This window comes from Octopus sinensis, linkage group LG6, assembly GCF_006345805.1.
Source record: "Octopus sinensis linkage group LG6, ASM634580v1, whole genome shotgun sequence".
Lineage (NCBI taxonomy): Eukaryota > Metazoa > Mollusca > Cephalopoda > Octopoda > Octopodidae > Octopus > Octopus sinensis.
In genome coordinates, this window is record NC_043002.1 from 56,002,676 (window position 1) to 56,029,005 (window position 26,330).

At 38.4% G+C, this 26,330-nt stretch overlaps 1 protein-coding gene across 16 annotated transcripts in view; it reads right to left on the reverse strand.

Moving 5' to 3' along the window:
• Window positions 1-26,330, reverse strand: part of LOC115212854 (dedicator of cytokinesis protein 3) — a 301,286-nt gene that overhangs the window by 174,197 nt on the left and 100,759 nt on the right. For 15 of the 16 annotated variants that reach the window (XM_036503926.1, XM_036503924.1, XM_029781631.2 and 12 more), the window contains exons 3-6: window positions 25,753-25,793; window positions 21,220-21,275; window positions 19,494-19,590; window positions 12,351-12,437 (exon numbers count right to left, since the gene is read on the reverse strand). In XM_036503926.1, coding sequence (XP_036359819.1) covers window positions 12,351-12,437; window positions 19,494-19,590; window positions 21,220-21,275; window positions 25,753-25,793 — 281 coding nt within the window. The remainder of the gene's footprint in view (window positions 1-12,350; window positions 12,438-19,493; window positions 19,591-21,219; window positions 21,276-25,752; window positions 25,794-26,330) is intronic. The other variant, XM_036503925.1, reaches the window with a different exon arrangement.

Consider the following 26,330-nt stretch of genomic DNA (forward strand, 5'->3'; position numbering starts at 1 on the left):
CTACAGTTTAGAAAAGAAGAATCAACAGCCTCTCTCCCAAACTCTATCATTCAACTTCTAACAACATAACAAGAACATCGTTTTAAACTTTTATTGAAATTCTCTCACACAGTCAAATACTATAGAACTGTATTCTCTTGGCTTATAGACCCCACCCCCTCATCACTCACTCTCTCTCTCTCTCTCTTTGTCTCGTATCCTTGACTTAGACATTTCACAGAGTAAATTACGCACTGCCAGTAAGTATGTTAAATGGGAGAAGTGGAGGGGGTGGGATACTGGAAGCAATTTATTTGTGTGGGTTGCTTGCACTTCTCAACATGAATGTAGCAAAGTAGAGCGAAAAAGTATAAGAAAATTGATTAAATTTGATTAGAGAAGAAAATGAAGAGGAGGCCTGGAGACAAACAGGCTTTTGTATGGTTGCACGGGAGCCCTAAAGATTGCCAGAAATGTCAGAGCAATACAACAGAATTATAGGAGGAGGGGAAGTAGGGGGGGGGCAGAAGCAAAAAAAAAATCAAAACAATGAAACTACAAAAGAAAGAAATGGGGGGGGGGTTTCCAGTAAAATTGATAAAGGTAAAGGGATCAAAAGGAAAAATAGTATAAAGGGGAATGAAAATGAAAAGGGAGGTAAATATAGGAATGAAATGTGAAGGATATGAAATGATTGTGTGTGTGTGTATGAGGGGGTGCTGAAAAGTTCTTGGCTTTGGGTAAAAGAAAATACAGGAGGATCAGTTAGAATTTCATGCAATATGTTTCCCTCTCAGATTTAAACACTCATTGCTGCAGTCATTCAGTTTTATTAAGCTCAGTAAAAAAAAAAAAAAAAAACTTAGATGAGACCTCCAACCAGGCCTTTTGCAATACTCTTAAAGCATTTTGCAGTTGGATGCCTTTCATGACACCAACTCTTTTAGCTGCTTCAAACATACAGGGAAAGGCATGATGAACCTAATCTCAAAATGGAATATACATGGTGTGGGTGTCTACATGTAAATATATATATATATATATATATATATATATATATATATTACTATTTTTTACCATTCATTGGGTGGCTAAATTAGATTGAATTAAATTAAGTTAAATGTCCTTGTTCTGCATTGCCTAATCATTTGCATTCCCTCACTACTTTAACCTATGCCTACTGACTCAAAAAGAAGCCACCTTTAGCCATTCTGAACAAGACAATCACATAACAACAACTTCAACTGCTGTTCAAACTGGAATTTCGGTGATGCGCCTGCTTGAGCATACCTATCAGACTGAGTCATCCTGATAAAAACTCCTCCTATCCTTTATTTATATATATTTTCACATCTACCTACCTACCTATCTATTTATCTATCTATCTACCTACCTACCTATGTATATATATATATATATATATATATATATATATATATATATATATATATGTAAGTAGATAGATAGATAGATAGATAGATAGATAGATAGATAGATAGATAGATAGATAGATAGATAGATAGGTAGGTAGGTAGGTAGGTAGGTGGGTAGATAGGTAGGCAAGTAGGCATTCTACGAAATTTTGCACTCACATCTTATTTAACTACCTACACATAAACAGACACACACTAATGAACTATAAGAAATAATTCTGATTGGCTCATGGCATGTATTTGAACAACATAGAAAAATATAGGTCTATGAAATACCCATCTTGATTTACTAAAATTTTTTTTGCCTCTAGAAAATGTATCATCATTACTAAATGGCATTTAAGACCAACACCACTTGAGAGAACAACACGGCTTCATGTTCTTTTCAGTGAGATATCAAGGGCCAAGGCAGGACTGACACAGTTTACTACTGTTTATTTCGGTTCAGTCTGAGTTCCATCTGTGCTCTCACATACATTCAGCAGCAAGCTGATACCACTGGTTTCTCTGTTGGCTATGGTTTTTCTCGGCATCCATCATATGAAACGTGATATTGGTCCCTTTCATGTCTGTTATCAATGTTCTGAGTCATATAGTTTTTGGTCTTCCTCTATGCTTCGCTCCTGACACTGTTGTCCCATACTCAAAGATCCAGCTCTATAATAGCATAGTTCTACCAACAGTCCTCTATACCAGAGAGACATGGAAGAGTACACTGGAAATCAACAGAAAGTTAGATTGCTTCACCAAAGATGCTTGAGAACTTTTAAAAACCTTGCCAGATTCAGATTGGAGCCTGGTGCAGCCTTCTGGCTTGCCAGTCCTCAGTCAAACCGTCCAACCCATGCCAACATAGAAAGCAGATGTTAAACGATGATGATGATGACTACTGTATGTTACTTTTATATCCTACACTATCACAGTGGGATATATAATACCACGGAACAGGATAGCCACCAACTGTCTCTACTTGATATATTCCTAAATACTCTGCCAACAAACATATATACATATATATATATAAATAAAATAATATATATATATAAAAAATAATATATATATATATGCATATATACATACGTATATGTACATACTTACATGTATACATATATATGCATATGTGGGCACATGACGTCATGAAATGTGTACAACAAAAAAAGTACGAAGTACAAGTACATGGAATATGAACTATTTTTTCGAACAACGAAAGACACAAATGGAAAACAAGACAAACAACATAAAGAACAACCCTTCTTCAGTTGTTGGCTGTTTTTTATAGAACGCAACCTCTGATATCAGCAGAGGGGCCCCAACAGCATATGCTGGTTTACCCCCAACACATCATGCTGGCTCCATACCCCTTTCAGCAACTTCAAAATTCACTTGTCCATCCATAAACCCTCTCCAAGCTTTCCTATCGTTTATAAACTCTCTTGCCGCTAACCAGCAGAGCTTTCTTAGTCTCACTCAGGCCAGCACATCCACCCTTCTCATCATCACACTCCATTTCTCTCTCCTCTTTACCTCACTTGTACTACACCTGTGCACATTCCAGGACCCAAGTACTAGGGTGAGATTCGGTATTAACCTCCCCCCCTTGTCTTTTTCTTGCTATCTTTCTATGAATATAGATTTACTAGGAGGAGAGGGTTCTCAATCCCCTTGCTCCTGCCCCTTTTAGTTGCCTCTTAGGCCACTCAAGGAATACGACAAGCCTTGTGAGTGGATTTGGTAGATGGAAACTGAAAGAAGCCCGTCGTGTGTGTGTGTATATATGTATGTATATGTGTCTCTGTGTTTGTTCCCCCACCATTGCCTGACAACCGATGTTGGTGTGCTTATGTCTCCGTAACTTAGCGGTTTGGCAAAAGAGACCAATAGAACAAGTACTAGGCTTACAAAGAATAAGTTCTGAGATCAATTTGGTCGACTAAATGCGGTGCTCCAGCATGGCCGCAGTCAAATGATTGAAACAAGTAAAAGGCAAAAATAAGAGGGGGAGGATTATGTCATGCTTATACACTATTTGTTTCTGGTGAGAGAAAGTGGTACTGTGCTTATTACTTGAAACTTATGCAACATTTTGCAGTTTTCTCTCACTGTCATCTTTGTGCTTTGTTAAAGTTGTGGAATGGAGTGCAACTCCTAGTACTATTGTTGCCTGTATGTAGAGTATGCCAAAGTCATAGAATGCAATGGTTGGCTTTATCCGATGCTCTCTACTTTAATTAGAAACAAAAAGGAGGTCCCAAATTAGTGTTTCAGGCTGTGTTAAGGACTATAGTTGTTTATAGATTATAGTGTATGAGTAGTTTATGGAAAGAAGTTCTACAAATCCAGTCATATTTGTCAAAAATGAAGGAGGTAAGATGTTAAAAGGTTTTAAGAAATTTATTCATGCATACAAGCGTTTCCTACATAGATATAAATTCATTTTAGAATTTGCAAATATCAAAGTACTCATCAGAGCAGAGAAAAAGTAATAATAGGAACTTAAAAAAGGAGCAGAGAAGTTGGATCAATGAGTTTCATGTTTATCTGTTCCTATTTATGTGTGATAGAGATGGGAGTTATGTCAAGTGCATATGTATGTGTACATATATATACATGTATATATATTTGTGTGTGTGTGTGTGTGTATGTGTATGTGTGTGTGTGTGTGTGTGTGTGTGTGTGTGTGTGTGTGTGTGTGTGTGTGTGTGTGTGTGTGTGTGTGTGCATATGTATATATATATAAGTATTATAATATCCTAACATATTTATAGATTATATATAGTTGGTTATGAATTACATGTAAGTGCTTAAGGATTATAGGTTGACACAGAGATGAATGAATTTTGGATATAGCTATAAGCTATAGTTATGAATTTATTTAGAGTGTATCACCTCTGTACTATTTATCCACCACCCCACTGTTCCCTGTGGGTAGTCCCTCCTCTCTCTCTCTCACTTGTCTCTATCTTTCTCCCTCATGCTCTCCCAAGTATCTTCTCTGTAGCAAGACAACTTTCCCCATTTTCCTATCATAACCTCTTGCCTGGCACACAACCACTTCGCTCAGCCAAGAAGTCCTTGTCTTGCAAGTTACTTGGCAACACTGATGGTGCTGCTGCCACATAAAAGCACCTGAACTTAAGCAACACAAAAAATACTCGTGATCGTGCCACGCAAAAAGCGCCCATAATCGTGCCACACAAAAAGCACTTGTGATCATGCCATGCAAAAAGCATCTGTGCTCGCACCACATAAAAACACCCATACAGGCACCATGTAAAGAGAATCCTCCAAAGCTGCCATGCTATTGAGGGAAATGAGAAGCTTACTGTCTTTAATAAATTAACAAGTTCATTACCATATTTCTGTTGGGATACTTGGCCTTTATTTCAATTAATTTTGAAAATAATACAAATTTAATAAACTATGTTGTTATTGTGGTGGTTAGGCTGTTGCCCTCATGATCACTAGATCATAGTTTCATTTCCCAGACCAGGCAACTCATTGTGTTCTTAAGCAAAACACTTCATTTCACATTGTTTCAGCCACCCTTTCAATCAGGGAGGAATGTTGACCTGCTCACCTAAAGGCTAAAATCATGCAAAGCACATTGTGACCAGCAATGTGTAATAATATCTGGTAGTCTGGTTGGTCACATGATCCCACAATGTTATTATTAAGTTGGTGTTTATAATATAAATGAACATGAAATTCAGATCACTTTAAAACTGGAAGTTTGTATCATAGAACCAGTGGGGGTGGTCTCAGGTGGGTTGGTACCAAAACGGTTTATTACTAGCACCAATAATAGTACTGATAGGAATACAAGCAAACAGCGCCAATGTTCACAGCAGTGTATGAGCAGCTGTAAACTATTTTCTGTCCTAAAAGGTTAAACAAAGCAAACATTCCTGACGAGAATTTGTTCAACAATAAACGGTCTGTGATTCAACTAGTGTCTCCTGAAACAGCAAGGATAAATGTAAGTTTGCTAAAAGTGCACAAGTTAATGTATTCACTGAGTTCAATATGTTGCTTTTACTTTAAGACAGGGGAGGGCAGAGAGCATTTTTATCTAATTGATTGATAATTCAAGGGAAGAGAGCTACAACCAATTTTGTGGGGTTTATTGCCAGAACGACATTCTTAAAATGCAACAAAATACTCTTTCACACAATGATTTCACTTCAAGAATACCGCAAAAAGACTACAAAAGCTATGTGTGTGTGTGCTGATATGTGATTATGCACACACACACGTACACATAAAGTATCATCATCATCATCATCATGTTGGCATGGGTTGGAGGATTTGAGAGAATTTGATGTGCCAAAGGACTGTATTATGCTGCAAGGCCTGCTTTGGCATCATTTCAATGCCAACCTAATGCCAACCATTTTACAGAACGCACAAGGTACCTTTCCTTTGTGCTACCTGCACTACTGAGGTAGCCATGCAATTCACGGGGTTATAAACCTTGAGGAGAAGGAGGAAGGGATCGGTTTGCAAGACTGCACGAGGAGAATGTAGGGGTGAGAAGGAAGGCTGCTGAAATGGGTGGAGTTGAGGGGTGGATGAAATAAAAACAATGAGTGGGGCAGGGAGATAGAAGGATGCAGAAGAGAGAGTGGGGGGAGGGGTAGATTGCAGGAATAGAATGAGGATACAATTGCCAGGAGGGGGGAGCAAGAGGAGATGACAGCCTGTAGGGGCTTGGGGAAGAGGGGAAGAAGCAGGCATAATACATTAAGTGTAGAGAGAAAATCATTATATGATGAGTAGAGAGTAAGGCACACAGCATTTCCAGAACTTAGTTTTGCTGATGAGGACAAGTCTTTTTGATAATCTCATATTGCCAAAGATGCCAGTTCTTAGTCATCTCTTCCGTCAGGTTCAGGGTCCTGAGGTCAGCCTTCACGTCGTCGTCCTATGCCTTCCTTAGTCTCCCCGTTTTGCAAGTTCCAGCCACATTAAGCGGTCTACAGCTGGCCTCATCTATATTCCTCACATGTCCATGCCATCACAGTCTTCTGTCTTGAACACCACATCTAATTCCTCTTTTGCCTGTGTTTTTCTTTTCACTTTGTATCTTTGTACAAACTCTTTCACACGCACACACATTGCAAATCCAACAGAACATGTTTACTTCATTTCTTCCCAATCTTCTCAAGTCCTCTGCATCCAAGGCCCATGTCACACCACCATTCAGTATTACAATTCTAACACAAGCATCATACAATATGCCCTTCACTTTTAGGGGAAAAAGGAGTAACAAATGGTTGCCCCAATTTCTGGCCCCCTAATTTCCCTGATTGTAATACTCTGGATTACTATGTGCGGGGTGCAATTAAGAAAGACACCAACCACTCTGCCTGCAAGCCCAAGGCTGAGCTGCTGACCAAAATGAAGCAAATGTTCAAAGATCTTCCAAGGGACACAGTGAGGGATGCATGCACCAGATTCCAGAGTTGTCTTGAACCTAAGGTGGAAGCTCTGAAAGTGGTCATTTTGAGTAAAATTGCCATCTCCCAACCATATATTTGATACTTTCTGATATTTTAAAATATTTTAATTTTTGGACAGGATATTGTTTTCTTTTTTTGGATGGAATATTGTGTTTGTTTTTGCTTTTATGCAAACTGTGAAATTTAGCCCAAACATCCTATAATATGTATTCGCAGTTCTTTGTTATTTCCAGTTGGTTTTCTAACATTGTGTTCTAGGCAGACAAGAAGACAAGATCACATAACTAACAACTAGCACACAAACATTCCAGCCTTTATCCAAGACAATAACAGGAATACAGCCTGTTGTTGTTGTTGTGATGGTGGTGGTGGTGGTGGTGGTGGTGGTAGTGTTTTATTCCATGGTGAAAAGAATCTCCTATGAATATAGACAATAATTCACAAGAGACCATTTTATTTGGATGTTCTCTGCAGATACAAGATTATTTCTTTTGAACAGGTATGTTCTTGACTTTTCATTAGCAACATTGATCCAATTAATGTTGCAAACACACACACACACATTCATTATTACAGACACTATCTTATCTGCACCAAACACATTAACATTCCTCCACCCACCCACCCACTAACACACTTGTTGATGTAGCAAATCCACACTAATACACGAGGTATTGTGAAATATACGCATGCATGCACACACACACACACACACACACACACACACACACACACATGCACACTCGTTATCCATATCTGAAACACACAGACATACACCAATATACAAATTGATGTGACATTCTCACAAAACATACGTAAGTTTCTCTTCCACCTCTCCCCCTATCTCTCCTTCTCTCTCTACCTCCCTCCCTATCAATCCATATGAGACAGGAAGAGAGACAGACAAACAGACAGAGAGAGAGAGGGACAAAGTCAATTAAAGAAATTAAGACAAGGAAAGCAGCAGCATTTTCAGGCAAAGTTGCCGAACTACTAAAATACTGGGAGCATGGAAAAAGCAATCAGCTTATTGATGAATGCATTATCATCAATGAGCCATTGGGTAGATGTGGAAGCAACACCGTCGCCATCACCACCACTACCACCACCATTTTATGCAAAACTTTACATTTTATTATGTTAATTCTCTCTGAATGCTGGATAGTATGCCGTTCTTCATTTTCAAAGCACTGATTTTCAGATGAAGATATCTAACAAATACAGAGATGAGAGAGAGAGAGAGATGGGGGAGAGAGGCAGGGAGGAGAGGAAAGATGCATGAGAAAAGAGAAAGAAATGGTTGCAAAATATTAATTTGTGAAGTGATTTTTAGTTTGTACCAGAAGAATTATTGGCATGAAGATAGTTGACAACTTTTGTTCACAATATCTAAGGATTTCAAGGTGGCGAGCTGGCAGAAATGTTAGCACGCTGAGTGAAATGCTTAGCGGTATTTCGTCTGTCTTTACGTTCTGAGTTCAAATTCCACCAAGGTCAACTTTGCCTTTCATCCTTTCAGGGTCAATAAATTAAGTACCAGTTGCATACTGGTTTGATCTAATTGACTGGTCCCCTCCCCAAAAATTTTGGGCCTTATGCCTAGAGTAGAAAAAAAAATATCTAAGGATTTATAAAATTGACACCAAGTAAAGCATGCTTATGTTTAACGTACCTATAACCTCCTCGGCTTATTTTCCTGATTTCCTCAAACTGTAACATTAAAGATGTCAGAAGAATAGCTGAACCTTCTGACCCAGCCGTTCTACTCCATCATCATTATAATCATTCGATATTTGTCTTCCATGTTGGCATGGGTTAGACAGTTTGACAGGGGCTGGCAAGCTATTGAGCTGCACCAGGTTCTGTAGTCTGATTTGGCATGGTTTCTACAGCTGGATGCCCTTCCTAACACCAACTGCTTTACAGAGAGTACTGGTTGCCTTTTAGCATCTACATTCCTGACTGGCACCCATGCCAGTGGCACGTAAAAAAATTCCATTCGAGCATGATCAATGCCAATGCTGCCTGACTGGCCCCCATACCAGTGGCATGTAAAAGCACCCACTACATTCTTGAAGTGGTTGGTGTTAGGAAGGGCATCCAGCCGAAAAAACTTTCAAGATGAGATTGGAGCCTGGTACAGCCTCCTGGCTTGCCAGTCCTCAGTCAAACCGTTCAACCCATGCCAGCATGGAGAGTAGACATTAAACGAAGACAATGATGATTCCATAAGTGACCAGTAACTAACCAACCCAGGATCTTCACACTGAGATATTTTATGACAGATTTCAGGCACAAAAATACAATACAGCATTTCTAGTTAAAATATAAAGCTATTGGTACAGCATTAACTTTGTGATGGAGCTTGACAGAAAAGAAGATGCGATAATTTGCTAAGTAATAATAGAGCCCAGATGTGAATGGAAGTAATTGTTTGAGATATATAGGGACAGGCATGGCTGTGTGGTAAGAAGTTTGCTTCCCAATCACATGGTTCTGGGTTCAACCACACAGCATGGCACCTTGGGCAAGTGTTTTCTACTATAGCTTCAGGCCATCCAAAGCCTTGTGAGTAGGTCTGGCACACAGACACTGAAAGAAGCTCATTGTATATACATACATCTCTCTCTCTCGTTTTCTTTTCTCCCATCATCACTTGACAATCAGTGTTGCTGTAACTTAGCGGTTCGGTCAAAAAGGAGACCAACTTAATGAGTGTTAGACTTTAAAAAAAAGTACTGAGGTTGATTTGACTAAAAACAAAAACAAAACTTCTTCAAGGCATTGCCCCAGCATGGCCACAGTCTACTTACTGAAACAAATAAAGGATAAATGATATTGATGCTTTATAAATGGGAAAGACAGGGTTTAGTACTCTCACAATTTACCATTTGGTTTTGCTTTAAGCACCAAAGGAAATGGTCAGTAAAGCTAATCCAAGAGATGATGTCTAAAATCTGACGAAATGATTTTGCTTTTTTTTAGGGCAGACATTTTGAAGGTGGGAAATTTCATGGAGGGTTTATTTCTTTTTCTCCTTTTTGTCTAAGGGAGGGAGTTTATTAAAGAGTCATACTGTACATGGAGGATATTACAATACATTCATGGATAAAGCAACCATGGGAGAACAGAATTGTGACAATGGTGTTGTTGTTGTTGTTGCTGGTGGTGGTGGTGGTGGTGATGACGGTGGTGGTGGTGGTGGTGACGGTGAAGGTGGTGGTCAGGTTGGAGGTGGTGGTGTTGGTATAGTAAGCAGGAGGGTTGGAATGGGTGTTGAAGCACTGACAGTAAAAGCAAGGGTTAATGGCGATGTTGTAGTGAAATGGATTGATGGGGGTGCTAGAATTAGCAGCAGCAGCAACAGCAGCAACAAGCAGATGATGCCAGCTGTGATCAGCCAATCTTGGTTACATATGAAATATCTGTTGGGTGATATGTAATATGAACATAAAGGCAGAGCTGAAACATCACCATTTGCTGGTAATTGCAGACAAATATACAAACCATGATCCTCACATCATCATCATCATTAGCAGCATAAATAACTCTACATACTGTTCAATACGAGTAACAAAAGATGCCGTGATTAGGCATGCAAAGAGTGAATTCCTGGTTGTCTCACTGCCCGTGGTTGTAGTTGATATTGTTAATACATAAAAAGCAGCAGTGCTGGTGCCATGTAAAAAGTATCCACTACACTCTGTAAAGTGGTTGGCATTAGGAATGGCATCCAGCTGTAGAGACCCTGCTAAAACAGACAATGGAACCTGGTGCAGCTCCTGACCTTGCCAGTTCCTGTCAAATCACTCAAACCATGCCAGCATGGAAAACAAACATTAAATAGCGATGATTACAAAGACACCATAGAATGGTATCATTCAATGAAGAACCAAGAAGTTATCTAATTTCCATCCTTTGCAAATGGCTGGTTTATGAGCAATGCAAAAGGAGCAAGCATGGTTCCTCTTCTTCAACTCCATCAGCGAAGTTTATTACCTTCAAAAGTTTAGTTTATTATTTTCAAGGAGTGGCCACCTGCAAGGTGAACCCAAGGGATTTATATTTCCCATATTATCACAATTCTTGATCTTGTGTTAATGCAATAGATTCTTCGACCAGCAATTCTCTCTCAGAAGGTCCAGGCAACCAAAAATCAGCCAAGCATATCCATCTGATAACAACCTCAACCCTGAACTGATCAAGACAGCCTCTTAAATTTTTAGGAGATTTATAGGGATACAGATCCCTAAAGTCACATACCAGCATCAATGGTAAAGTAACTGTTACCAATATTATTCACTCTTCAAGATCTGAAACAGAACCAGGTGCTTTTTTTGTCTAGCCATCAGACACAGTCACAGTGTCTATTCATTAACAAGCTGGCAGAATCGTTAGCATGCCAGGCAAAATGCTTCACTGTATTTTGTCTGTCCTTATGTTATGAGCTCACATTCAGCTGAGGCTGACTTTGCCTTTCATACTTTTGGGGTCAATAAAGTAAGTACCAATTGCGTATTGGGGAGGTCAATGTAATTGACTTACCCCTCCCCAAAAATTGTTGGCTTTGTGCCAGAATTTGAAACCATTATTATTAATGGCAGAATCGTTAGCATACCAGACAAAATGCAGAGCGGCATTTCATTCATCTTTACATTCTGAGTTCAAATTCCAACAAGGTCAACTTTGCCTTTCATTCTTTCCAGGTCAATAAAATAAATACCAGTTGCATACTGGAGCCAATGCAATCAACTTAACCCTTTCCCTGAAATTGCTGGCCTTGTGTCAATGCTTGAAACCAATAACTGAAGTCCTTCAATCCTGTGATTAACTTTGGGGAAAATCCCTGATCCAGCGTGAGGAGTTAAGCTGATAATTCCTGTAACTGGTAAAGCCCTAATTATTGTACTGAATTATTGAATTAGCTTGCTTTGTTAGTAAAGCATTAATTATTTGATAGAAAAAAGAAATAAGTGAAATAGAACTTTGAAAAGCATAGATCAATTCCGACATCAGAATAGAAAGTTTTAGCAGAAATTAATCATAAATATGAAAAATATTCATATTTTTTATATTTCATTACATAAATATTTATAATAAATAGCTATGAATTTTTACATTTTATTACAGGTTTATTAATACAAACAGGAAAATAACTCAAAACATGAATCTATTATTATTATTATTATTATTATTATTAATCAGCAGAAGTTACAAAATGACTCAAGGGCCGAGAGTTTTGTGCACAAAACTCGATACTGGAGTCATTTTCTAACTTTTACTGATTAAAAAAAATAATTTAAAAAAACATTTTTTAATTATATAAATATTTACATTATTCATATAAATTTGAAAGTATTTAACAGAGATTAGCATAGATCTGAAAATGCATATAAAACAAAACAAAAAAACTATTGTTGCTTGTTATGAGGGAGTAGTAGTAGCAGGAGAAGTGCATCTGAAGGAGAAGCCAACTTACCTGGAATAAGCGCGAATCAGATACATAAAAAATGCTTTTCCTTCTTTTAGGTACATGCAGTTGTGTATTACAACTATAAATATTCATCTGTAGATAAAACATTAGGGCAGTTTATAATTCAGTACCTTTTTTTATTTTTTTTTATACAGTTATGACAACTGTTACGACATAGCAAGTGTTAGTGAGTTGTTAGTTTAATATAAAAATCCAAGCATGAAATGGCTTTGCTTTTTATATTTGTATCTCACAGCATTTCTATGTTTAGACCTCTTCATGTAAAAAAATTCTATAAATAGTTGTGCCCCAGCATGGATACAGTCCAATGACTGAAACTAGTAAATAGTAATATATGTATCTAGCTTTGCCCTTTGTCCCTTCAGGGTCAATAAAATACAACTCAAATAACAAAGTAGGTGTAATCAACTAAGACCTTTACCTCAAAATTCTGGCCTTGTGCCGAAATTATTATTATTATTATTATTATTATTATTATTACTACTACTACTATCACTAGTAATGGTTAGAGTGAATGACCCTGCTCCAAGTATGCACCTGTAGACTGGAGAGCAGGAGTAAGGGCACATATCTTGGTTGGTCAGGATAATGCTGGATCTGTGTGGTTCCTTGATTGGCCCTAGTTGGAGTTTCTTTTGCATCAGGAGGACTGCATCAATCAAGTTATCACACACTTTGTATACTTTAATCACATTTCAATGTCTTTTTCTATTTATTTCTCCTCATCCTTTATGCAAATCCCCACAGAAATTGTCTGCCAGTCTTTGTGATGTTCCCTTCATTTATTTATGTCCCAGTGGTAAAAAGCACCCACTACACTCACGGAGTGGTTGGCGTTAGGAAGGGCATCCAGCTGTAGAAACATTGCCAGATAAGACTGGAGCCTGGTGCAGCTTTCTGGCTTCCCAGATCCCCAGTCGAACCATCCAACCCATGCTAGCATGGAGAACGGACGTTAAACGATGATGATGATGATGATGATTATTATTATTATTATTATTACTATTATCATTACTACTGAGTACCAATCAAGTACTGGGAACGGTATAATTGATTAGTCCTGTCTTCACCCTGAAATTCCTGGCTTTGTGCCAAAATTTGAAAATTATCATCATCATGGCAGTAAGCTGGCACAATCTTTACTGTGCTGGACAAAATACTTAGCATTTTCCCTTTTGGTTTTAGGTTTTGTGTTCAAATGTCACCAGGGTCAACTTTGCCTTTCATCCTTTCAGAGGTCGATAGATTAAGTACCAGTGAAGCACTGGGGTCAATGTGATCGACTATCCCCCTCCCCACAAATCCCAGGCCTTGTGCCTATTGTAGAAAGGATTATTATTATTATTATTATTAAGTTGGTGAGCTGGCAGAATTGTTACACACCGGCAAAATCTTAGCAGCACTTCATCCATTTCCCCATTCTGAGTTCAAATTCTGCTGAGGCTGACTTTGCCTTTCATCCTTTTGGGGTCAATAAAATAAGTACCAGCTGAGTGATGGGGGTTCATGTATAGACTTGCTCATGCCCTTGAAATTCTTGGTATTGTGCCAAAATTTGAAACCATTATTACAAGTATTAAGGCAGCAAGCTGGCGGAATTGTTAGCACACCGGACAAAATGCTGCCAAGCTACCAAGCATTTTGTCCATCTTTACATTCAGAGTTCAAATACCGCCGTGGTCGACTTTACTTTTTATCCATTTGGGGGTCAATGAAATAAGTACCAGTTGAACACTGGTGTCAATAAAATTGACTAGCCCCCCTCCCCAAAATTTCAGGCCTTAAGCTTATAGAAGACAGGATTATCATTATTATTAGTAGTAGTAGTAGTAGAAGTAGTAGTAATATTATATGAAATCTCACAGCTTATTTTACTGAGTATGATGGAACATGTCAGCTGTGCACAACTAGCAGACTAAGGTGACACTTGTTCACTGGTCATGCTTCAAGAAGCCTGCAGCAAAGAATTCTTGCAGTCCCAAGCAATAGTATTATTAGTATTATCATTATTATTGTTATTATTATTATTAATATTATTATCATTATTATTGTTGTTTAGTCTTCATATCATCAAAGCAAACATTCGTTTCTCTAAACAAACGTAATGGTGTCAATTTCCCTCCCCCCGCCCTCATCCCTAGGATTTTTTTTGATTTTTTTTATTTTCACTCGAATACTTCCAAATCTTCAGTTGGTTCTATGAGAGCCAACCATTATTCCGATGTAATCATTGAAACATTAACAAGTTGCACTAACAGCTGGAGAAGCATTTCCAAGAGGCAAATAACCATTGTAGACATGAATAAAAGGTCAATTATTTGCTTGACAGCCGGCATTTAATGTCAATCAATATGAAGAGATCTCACCTGATAGCTGTCTACAATCTGATGAATGTTTAATGTTCAGCCACTGTTAAAACGCTTCCCTTTCTCTATTCCACCAGACTGCGAATCAGAATACTTATTCCAGTACTGCTGCTGGTGCTGCTGACACATCGTAAAGAGCTGCTTGGCTTTCATTACGGAATACTTGTTTGGGGCAGACATTCCCAGAACATTAAAATACTTCAACCATTTCAGCACAGCATTCTGATACCCATCAATACTGCTTTCGCCACCTCCCACCCACTTCTTTTCCTGCTAAATCAGAAATTCACTATGATCTGTTAGAGTGCAAAAATGGTAAAAATCTATAGGTTACTGGACAACTGGCTGAGAGATCAGCTATTTATATACAGTGACCAGCACTGTACTGTTTCTAAGGCCAACATCATTACTCTCGGCTGGCTCAATATTGTCTTTTGTTTTAGTCACTGGACTATGGCCATGCTGGGGCACTGCTCTGAAGAACTTTAGTTGAACAAACTAAGCCTGATATTTATTCTATTGGTCTCTTTTGCCAAACTGCTAAGCTACAGGGATGTAAACACACCAACACTAGTTGTGAGGCAGCAGTGGTAAGGGACAAACATAGACACAAAAACACACACAAACGTGTGTGTGCATGCATGCATGCATGCACACGCATATATATATATATAATGGGCTTCTTTCAGTTTCCCACTACCAAATCCACTCACAAGGCTTTGGTCAGTCTAAGGCTATTTTAGAAGACACTTGCCCAAGGTGCTATGCAGTGGGACTGAACCCAGAACCATGAGGCTGGGAAGCAAACTTCTTACCACACAGCCACGCATGTACCTATAGCTACTAAAAATAGGCACCATGAGGTGGTAACAACCATAAGCAAAAGAATAAGAGTAAAATTAACAAATTTGTTACAGATTTGCCATGTTTTAATTTCATACAGAAACAAAAAACATCTGAAATAGTTTTAATTTTATTTAGAAGTTGTATTTCCCCACAGCATAATAAATTGGAAACTAGAAATGAGCTTCAGCCAGTATGGAAGTCTATAAATGACCATGCTTTTAGAAATAAAACATTACTCTGCTTGCAACAGAGGGCGTGTGGAGAAGTTTATCATATTCTCCCAGCCCCATCCCATTACAGAAATTTAATTAAATAATTTGTTTTCGTATTCAGTTTCCAAGATTCTTGGCATGAAGTCCTGTATTGAAACATATTTTATTCTATCTTGGGAGGGTCATTGTGCCAACACACACATTGGTTCTATTTCACTTCTTTGTTACTTATTTGTCACTTAACATCTAACCCAATTAACTAATTATTTGATTACTCATTCAGTTCAGCTAAAAATCAGTCAGGTTTTCCAAAGTCCTTTCGACTCATTTCCAAACCACATCAATGCTGTATCTATTCAGTACATGGATGGTATATTTTGTGTTCATTTCTGATACAATAATGGCTTCAGACAAAGCATCAATGCAAGGGATCCTGTTTACAATGACTTCTTTACAATAGAAATAAAGATCTTTAGTAATGGAGAAGCTACTAGTAATTAATAAGATTCAGGTGTAATTAATGGCACATCGTTTAGCAATCCAAGACATAGGAAAGATAATTTCAAACTTCCTTGGAAGCAGTTTTAAATAAATGAACCCTTTAGCATTCAAATTACTGTGTTAAATGTAAAGCATATATACATATTGTTTTGAATTAATCAAGCATTATTTTGTAGCAAAGAGATTTCAATGATGTGATTATTTATTTTAGAATGACATTGTAGGACAGGTGTGAGAGGTTGGATCTGGCTTGTTTGAAAATAAAACTGGTAGAACATTTGGGCCAAATATGGCTGTGAAACATCAAACAACACAGTATCTAGATAAAGGGTCAGAGAAGCTTCTTACACCACATTTTTTAATGTTTTTTGACCCCTTGAATAGCCACATAGCCCCTATTCCCAGGGGGTCAATACTGATTACTTGCTCACATCTGATATCTGATATCTAAAGAGATGATGTTTCATACAAAATCCTTTTTTTTTTTTTTTTGGTTAGTTGCAATATTGATGGTCCTTTTTTTTCAGCAAGAAGAATCAATGTGATGACAGAAGAACCTGGGGCAAAATCCTGTTAATATATATATACAATAATGAGGATAAAGCTATTGATTGATTGAAGATGATGATAATGGTGGTGGTGGTGGTGGTGGTGGTATCAAACCATGTATATCATAGATTGAAAGAAGAAAAAAAATGCAAAAGAAACAAACAATATTAAAAAAGAACTGTACTAATATTAATATTATTCAACACAGTGCAAGCATGGCTTGTGTGGTTAAGAGGCTTGCTTCCCAACCTCATGGTTCTGGGTTCAGTCCCACTGCGTGGCACCTTGGGCAAGTGTCTTCAACTATAGCTTTGGGCTAACCAAAGCCTTATGAGTGGATTTGGTAAACGGAAACTGAAAAAAGCCCATTGTAGTGTGCGTGTATGTATGTGTATGTGAGTGTGCAAATGCATGTGTGTGTGAGTGTGTGAATGCATGTGTGTATGTAAGTATGTATGTCCTTATCTCTACATCACAAGAGGGTTGTAAATAAACATCACCACCACATTGGCGATGTTATTCATTTCCAGTGTTCTGTGAAAAATGCCCAGCCATGGCAAAATCGTTCCTTGTTTGGAAGCAGGTGAATGTTGGTGAGAGGGAGGGTATTTCTACCTGTAGAAAATTTGTCTCAACAAATTCTATCTGACCCACAAAAGTAGAAATAAAAACAATGATGATGACAATGATGACATGTCTGTATAATTTTGATAAAATATAGAAAAATAATAATGATTGCTCTTCTCAGATAGAATATTAGGAGAGATGAGAGAAGTTATGGTACTGAAAGTTCTTTTAAGAAAACTGAAATGAAATGAAATTGTTCCAATCAGGCACCAAAAACTGATTGGCAATGTTTGTTGAGAAATAAACCCTGTGCTGTGCTGCAAGTTGCAGAAAAGGAAAATTTAGAAAAATGACCAAAAATAAAAATAATGAAAGGCAATAAATTTATTGTTTGCCATCTATAGAATGTAAGAAACTAAATCAGCATTAAGCAAATGTTACCAAAGTGGTAACATACTGAAGAATGGAGAAATGTATTGTCAAAAGTGTGAAGTCTTAAATGTGAAACCAAATGTTTATGAGATAATCCAGGACAAACTGCAAGAAAGAAATAGGTTTGGTTTGGTTTGGTTGCTGATGTAATGAGTTAACTGAACCATCCAAGAAAGTGAAGAAATATCTTGAGGTACTTAAAGCCCACCCAGCTACAATTTCAGGTTTCAAGTTTATTATACCAACATCACATCAGAATAGTTATCATCTCATGAAAGATTATTAAAAAAAAAAAATGAAAAAAAAATCATTGGTAGGGTGCTGTAGAAAAATAAAGATTCCATTTTTAATTTCAATCGAGGTGTCATGTTGTAAACAAATTGCAAAATATAAATTCATAAAGATTAAATAAAATTTGAACTGAAAACAAACCATATATCATTATCTAGTCCTGTGGTACTCAACCATTTTTTTTTACTTACGGACCCTTTTTGATTCCTTATTTACTCAGATGGAACCCCACTCCCATCCCAAAGCCACTGGATGTTTAAAAAAGAATCTATTATACATTTATAATTAAATATTAAAAGGAATTTTATATAAAATTGCTAAAATTAAGTAGAAGTAAAACCAATTTATTGCTCGTAAATTTTAACAGCAAAATCTTACCTAGCCAGCCCTGTCCCTGCCCCACCCCAAGGTCCATGAGGAACCTGGTTGAGAGCCACTGATTTAGATGAAGTAATACATTTAACCCCAATACAATATTATCATTGCTTCACTGTTATGAATCTGTTAAGATGGAAATTAAATGCCAGCAGCCATCACAGGAATTGAACTTAAAATCCAGCAAATCCAACTGAAACACCTTCGCTGTAATTCGAGCCAGTATCTGAAGTTTAGGGCAAACCAAAACAAGTTGGACAGGAAATGTTTATGATATCAACCATGGCATGGCACATCCAGTTCCTATTGTCCCCTCAACATGCTGTATTCGATAGCATAAAAGATGCACCACAATTCCAGCACCGCATATTCAATAAAAAATTTTTAGTGCTCAGGAGCATCTAATATAGACCCAAATTCTACATTTTTTTTGGCAAACAAGTGCAATATATATACATAAAATATGATACACTCACTCATTCTAACCATAAACTTAACTGAGATGAATAAAATGATAGAATGTAGAACATTACAATAACAGAAATAATATATTTCTAAATCTCTCAGAGAGATTTATGCAGTAGCAGCATGATAAAGTGATAGTATGTTGTCAACTTAATGTGACAGTCCCATAACAGGGAAGAATGCTACTGTTATTTAGCCCTAGGAAGCACCGTTTCCAGTTGGATTTAGCATATTTCCTGTGCTACTCCAGACTGATGATGAGCAATGGCTCTGAAACTAGTCCCTGGTTACTGGCTTTGCTGGGTGGAGGTGCTTGTGTCCACTTTGTGACAAGTGTTTAGCTAGGTCATATGGATCATATGAGAAGTATGACAACATCAATCACCTATCAGTTCAATCACCATCACTCCAATACCATGAAGACTAACACACTGCAATCATCAAATATATTATTAATATAATATGATAATAATCGAATATAGAAATCCTATTAAGACCATGTATTTATTTTGTGTTTGACTCACCACAAAGGCTTCCTTCCATAATACACTCCATTCCCTGAGTACATAGGAGACCTCCAAAGCTGTCTGGTCCTCAATAGGGGTGATAGATTCATACGGACTGAAAGAAGAAAGAAGGCAAAGGGATGCTTCAATAGTTTTAATCAAACCAGATCTATGATCACCATCATCAACATTTAACATCCATTTTCCATGCTGGCATGGGCTGAAGAGTTTGAAAAGAGCTGGTATGGCCAGAGGCCACACCAGGTCTATTGTCTGCATTGGTGTGGTTTCAACAGCTGGATGCCCTTCCTAACACCAATCACTTTACAGAGTGTACTGGGTGTTTTTACATGGAACCAACACCAGTGCTTTTTATGTGGCACCAGCATCAGTGTTTTATGTGACACCAACACCAGTGCTTTTTACGTGGCACTGGCACATTTTATATGGCACCAGCATTAGTGCTTTTTACATGGCTTGCACCAACAGATGCCACTTATAACTTGTGTCTTAACATTTTCAAATAAAGGACTGGTAAAAACCAATTCCAGTCTGATATGAATTCAAAACTATGATAAATATATTTAATTAATAATGATTTCTCTCAATAGGTCAATGCTACAAATGGGGGGGGGGCAAAGGAGAAATAAAATGAATTAAATATGACACAAGCTGTATTTGAACTCCAAACATCAAATAACAAAGGGATGGATTGAAAGTCCCAGCCTCTACCATTTCTATTATTCCACTGTCTGAAGTTTGATTAATAATAACAATTGGTGCAGGCATGGCTGTGTGGTTAAGAAGTTTGCTTCTCAATCACATGGTTTTGGGTTCAGTCTCTCCATGTGACACCTTGAGCTCAAAGGCCAACCAAAGCCTTGCCTTGTGAGTGGATTTGAAAGGAACTTTGTGTGTGTGCATGTGTGTTTCCTTGTCTTTACATCACATGACAGCTGTAAATGAGTATCACTGTCATATAGGCAGTGTCATTCTCATCCAATATTCTGCAAAAACTTGCCTGACAATGAGGAACTATCACCTTAGTTGGAAGCCGGTGAAGGTTGGCAACAGGAAGGACATCTGGCCATAAAAAAATCTGCCTCAATAAATTCCATCCAACCCATGCAAGAGGTTAGGGTCTCTTTTGCCAAACTGCTAAATTACAGGGATGTAAACACACCAACATAGGTTGTCAAACAATGGAAGGAGACCTCACAAACATGTACATACATACATACATACATACATATATATATATATATATGTATATATATATATATATATTATATATATATATATATATATATATATATATATATATATGACAGGCTTCTTTCACATTCCGTCTACCAAATCCACTCACAAGGCTTTGGTCAGCCTGAAGCTATAGTAGAAGACACTTGCCCAAGGTGCCACACAGTGGGACTGAACCTAAAACCATGTGGTTGGGAAGCAAGCTTCTTACCACATTGCCATGCCTGTACCTAGGTTAGGTGAGTAAGCCAACATTCCCTCTATTCCATCACAGGGTGTACCTACTTTCAGCTGAGCAGATTGGAGGGAAGTGAAATGAAGTGTTTTTGCTCAAGAATACAAGATGCAACCTGGTTCAGAAATCACACCCATGATCCTTCGATCACGAGTCCAAGACCCTAACCACTAGGCCACAAGCATTCTCAATTAATATACAATGGAAAAAATATGGTTAACAAGAAAAATAAAATGAAATCTCACTACTTACCCTTCATTATCCACTTTACATTGCTTTGTGCATATAAATGCAGCAGGGAAGATGCCCTACAAATAAAAAAGATAAATATATCACCTGCAATACAGTTCTATATTTAAGAGATGAGGAATTATTTACATTATTTACATTTGACAGATATTTGTCCTCATCTTGTTTGTTGTTAATACATTTCAAACCTGGGTTCTCATTCCTAAGTTATTTTTCAATGTTGTTGTAGCTGTTATTGTTATTATTGTTATTATTATTATTATTATTATTATTATTATTATTATTTGGGTTCGTGCCAGGGAAAAGTACTACTGATGCTATATTCCTGGTAAGACAGCTGCAGGAGAAATACCTAGCCAAAGATAGGCCCCTGTACCTGGCTTTTGTTGACATGGAGAAAGCCTTCGACAGGGTCCTCCGATCCCTTATCTGGTGGTCAATGAGGAAACTAGGGATAGATGAATGGTTAGTTAGAGCTGTGCAAGCCATGTACAGAGACGCTGCTAGTAAGGTGAGGGTTGGCAATGAGTACAGTGAAGAATTCCGGGTAGAGGTTGGGATCCACCAAGGTTCAGTCCTCAGTCCCCTCCTATTTATCATAGTCCTCCAGGCAATAACAGAGGAATTCAAGACAGGATGCCCCTGGGAGCTCCCCTATGCTGATGACCTTGCTCTAATTGCGGAGTCACTATCAGAACTGGAGGAGAAGTTTCAGGTGTGGAAGCAAGGTTTAGAATCGAAGGGCCTTAGAATCAATCTAGCCAAAACCTAAGTCCTAATAAGTAGGAAAGTAGACAAGTCACAAACGCCTTCAGGTAGATGGCCCTGCTTGATCTGTAAAAAAGGTGTAGGTAGAAACACTATAAGGTGCACCAAGTGCAAGCTATGGACACATAAGAGGTGTAGCAATGTCAAAGGAAGGCTAACTAGGAAAATAGTTTTTGTCTGTGGCAGATGCTCAGGACCAATAAACACTGAAAATGTGCAGAGACCAACTTCTACCACGTTCCAGGGAGAAAAACTAGAAGTAGTTGATAGCTTCCGCTACCTAGGTGACCAAGTCAGTAGTGGGGGTGGGTGTGCTGAAAGTGTAACTGCTAGAGTAAGAATAGCCTGGGCAAAGTTTAGAGAGCTCTTACCCCTACTGGTGACAAAAGGCCTCTCGCTCAGAGTAAAAGGCAGACTGTATGATGCATGTGTACGTACAGCCTTGCTACATGGTAGTGAAACATGGGCTGTGACTGCTGAGGATATGCGTAAGCTCGCAAGAAATGAAGCCAGTATGCTCCGATGGATGTGTAATGTCAGTGTTCATAATCAACAGAGTGTAAGTACCTTGAGAGAAAAGTTGGACCTAAGAAGCATCAGTTGTGGTGTGCAAGAGAGACGTCTGCGCTGGTATGGGCATGTGACGAGAATGGGTGAAGATAGTTGTGTGCAAAAGTGCCACACCCTAGCAGTTGAGGGAACCTGAGGAAGAGGTAGACCCAGGAAAACCTGGGACGAGGTGGTGAAGCGTGACCTTCGAACTTTAGGTCTCACCAAGGAAATGACTAGAGACCGAGACCTATTGAAGTATGCTGTGTGTGAGAAGACCCGGCAAGACCAGTGAGAACAGTCAAAATCAAAATCAAAATCAAACCAAATCAAATCAGATATCAGAGAGCAGAACCAAAATTGAGGCCGATCAACATCAGTGGAAATTGCAGCTGTGGTTAAGCGAACCATCCAATCGTTGTCGGCGCTGCCCCGTCTGGCCTCCGTGCCGGTGGCACGTAAAAGCACCATCCGTTCGTGTCCGCTGCCAGCCTCGCCTGGCCCCCGTGCCGGTGGCACGTAAAAGCACCATCCATTTGTGTCTGTTGGCAGCCTCGCCTGGCCCCCGTGCCAGTGGCACGTAAAAGCTCCATCCGCTAGTGTACGGTGCCAGCCTCGCCTGGCCCCCGTGCCAGTAGCACGTAAAAGCACCATCCGTTCATGTCTGTTGTCAGCCTCGCCTGGCCCCCGTGCCGGTGGCACGTAAAAGCACCATCCGTTCATGGCCGTTTGCTAGCTCTGTCTGGCACCTGTGCAGGTGGCACGTAAAAAGTACCCACTACACTCACGGAGTGGTTGGCGTTAGGAAGGGCATCCAGCCGTAGAAACACTGCCAGATCTGACTGGGCCTGATGAAGCCTTCCGGCTTCACAGACCCCAGTTGAACCGTCCAACCCATGCTAGCATGGAAAACGGACACTAAATGATGATGATGATGATTCAGATCACTGCCTGGAATCAAACTCGGAATCTTGGGGTTAGTAGCTCGCACTCTTAACCTCCACGCCATTGAAAAATACCTTAGGAATGATAACCCAGGCTCGAAATTTCCCCAAGACACCTGATGAAGGCTGGAGAGTACATCAGCCAAAACGTTGTGTCAACAACAAACAAGATGAGGACAAATATCGTGAAATGTAAATAATGTAAATAATATCACCTGCAAGTTCACAAAACTTTACACACACACACACACAAATGCTTGTTTTTATGTCACCTTACAATTAAAAAACCAACATTAAATGTGAAGAGATTACTCAATACTTTTTTTGTAGAATTCATTATTATACTTTTGCAAGGAATTTTTGACCTGCTTCCTCTTTGAACTAACTGACTGTCCAACAAAAGCTAGCAGGCCAGAACTTCTAAATCATTGACCACCTGCTTCTTGTAAAAGCATATAACACATAAATAAATATAACATATACACCAATGCGCTGTTGAGCACTCATTGTTTGACATTTATGTACATGTAATATATACATATTTGGGAGCCAATCTGATGCTCATATCCACCTCGGATATCTGCTGGAAGAAGTCTCCCATAAATGAAAAGCAGTAGAGTGTGAGGACAAGTTTGGTAGTGCTAAGATAGAGAGTAGAGTGGTGCTTGAGAAAATATTGTGAAGCAAGAAGGCCATTATGAAGAAAGATGGTGTAGAGTAGAGGTTTTCAAACTTTCTGGGCCACCATTCCCCTCATGGCCACATAATACCCTCAGCACCCCCACCTCTATTTTCATGTATAAATAAATATTTTATATTTTACTAACTTATATATACCATGAATCATTTGATATTTAATATATTATATAATTTATATACAATACTATAATATTGTAATAAATTCATAGCATCCCTAATCCACTGCCTTCCTCCCAACGCCCCCTTTTTTTTCTACCATCCCTCCCCTGCACCCCCCCTTAGACACCAGCACACCGGGGGGGGGGGGCGTCGCCCACTTTGAGAACCAATGGTGTAGAGGAACACAAAATCTAAAGTGAATAAGAGTCAGAAAGGGTTAAGGGAAAGGAGAAGCTGAAGAGACAGCAAGTATGGATGGTGCCGACATATGGGAGGGAGGAAGGAAGGAAAGGGAGCAATTGGGGGATAGAAGATGAGGTCAAGGTATCTTGGTACCTTAACCTCAGTTAAGTAATTGCAGATTGAAAGGTTTGGTCAAGGTTTGTCAGGTTTGTTTTGTGGGGGTAAATGAACTGGTGGACAGTAAAGGACATGAATTTTGATATTAAGGTGTGGGGTTAGAAAGCAGGAAGTGATAAAAGGCAGGTTGTGAAACTGTCAAAGCACGTTTAAAGTGCAATAGTTGGTACACCAAATGATTGTGATTCCACCCTTTTTTAAAAACGAGGCCATCTCAGGAGCAGCAGAGATACAGGGTGCTGAGAGATCAATCTGGGTCATGTGAAGTTTCATAAGTACTTCCTTGAGTTTACTTTGCAATGACAAATATTGTCTAAGGTGATGAGCAACTATGGGCCCAGGTCATACTTTTTAGTACAGGACTAAAACTTGATGTAGGAGTGCAAGAGGGCTATGAAGTGGGGGGGGGGCTACCAAGGAAAGAACATTCAGCTTCAGAGAATAAAGATAGAGGGTAAACAAAGAGCAAAATAGCCCATAGAATCTAATGGTAGTCTGGGAGAATTCCAAGAGGTAAGATAGAATTCAGTAGTATGGCTTTAAGAGAGAGGGTAGAATCCATTGTTGTGTAAGAGAAGAGAAAGGATTGATTGACTTAGTGACAATGAGAGGAAGAAGATACGGGTCCAAAATCAATGGTAAGAAATAGTAACAATTATTGAGAGATTGAGAAAGGAAAAGTGTTTATTATGTTTTAAGCATAAGCTCTTCTTCAGAAAGTTACAAAGATAGAGCGAAAGGTATAGAGAAAGGAAGGAAAACAAATGATACAGGTTCGTAATTAATGACAAGAATAGCATGAACATAAAGTGTAAACGAGGTGCAATTATCAGTTTACTACTCAATACACACACACACACACATATATATGCACAAATACACATACCTGTATGTATGTATTCAAAACAAGTTAATAACTCGGGACACACGGGGACACACATACATACAGAAAGAAATTACAACATTTTCAAAGATATCTGAAGCTTTTACAAATACAACAGGAAAAAAAAAACTAAAAAAAAACGAAGATTTGTATCTGATAGTAGTAAATACATACCACTTTATTTTTGACTTTGAGAGAGCAGCCACGGTACCAAACTGCAAAAAAGAAAACAATGAAATATCTTAATGCTTCATCAGTTACAGAAATTCTTGTGACAAAGTTTATCACTGTTCAAAACAGAAAAATAGCAGAAGATACAGTTAATTTTTCTAAATGCTGCTAAATATTTAGCCTGACGTATTAATGATTCTGCCAGCTTGCCACCTTAATAATGATAATAATAATACTTTCTATCGGTCTGAAATTTTAGGGAAGGGGTTAAGTCAATTACATTAACCCCAGTGTGAAACTGGTACTTATTTCATCAAACCCAAAAGGATGAAAGGCAAAGTGAACCCAGAACATAAAGACAGACGAGATGCTACTAAGCATTTTACCGGACGTGCTCACAACTCTGCCAGCTCACCGCCTTAATAATAATAATAATAATAATATAATAATAATAATAATAATAATAATAATAATAATAATTATTATTATTATTATTATTATTATTATCATTATTATTGTTATTATAATAATTACTTCCTATTATAGGTAGGTCTGAAATGTTAAAGCAGAATGTTAGTTGG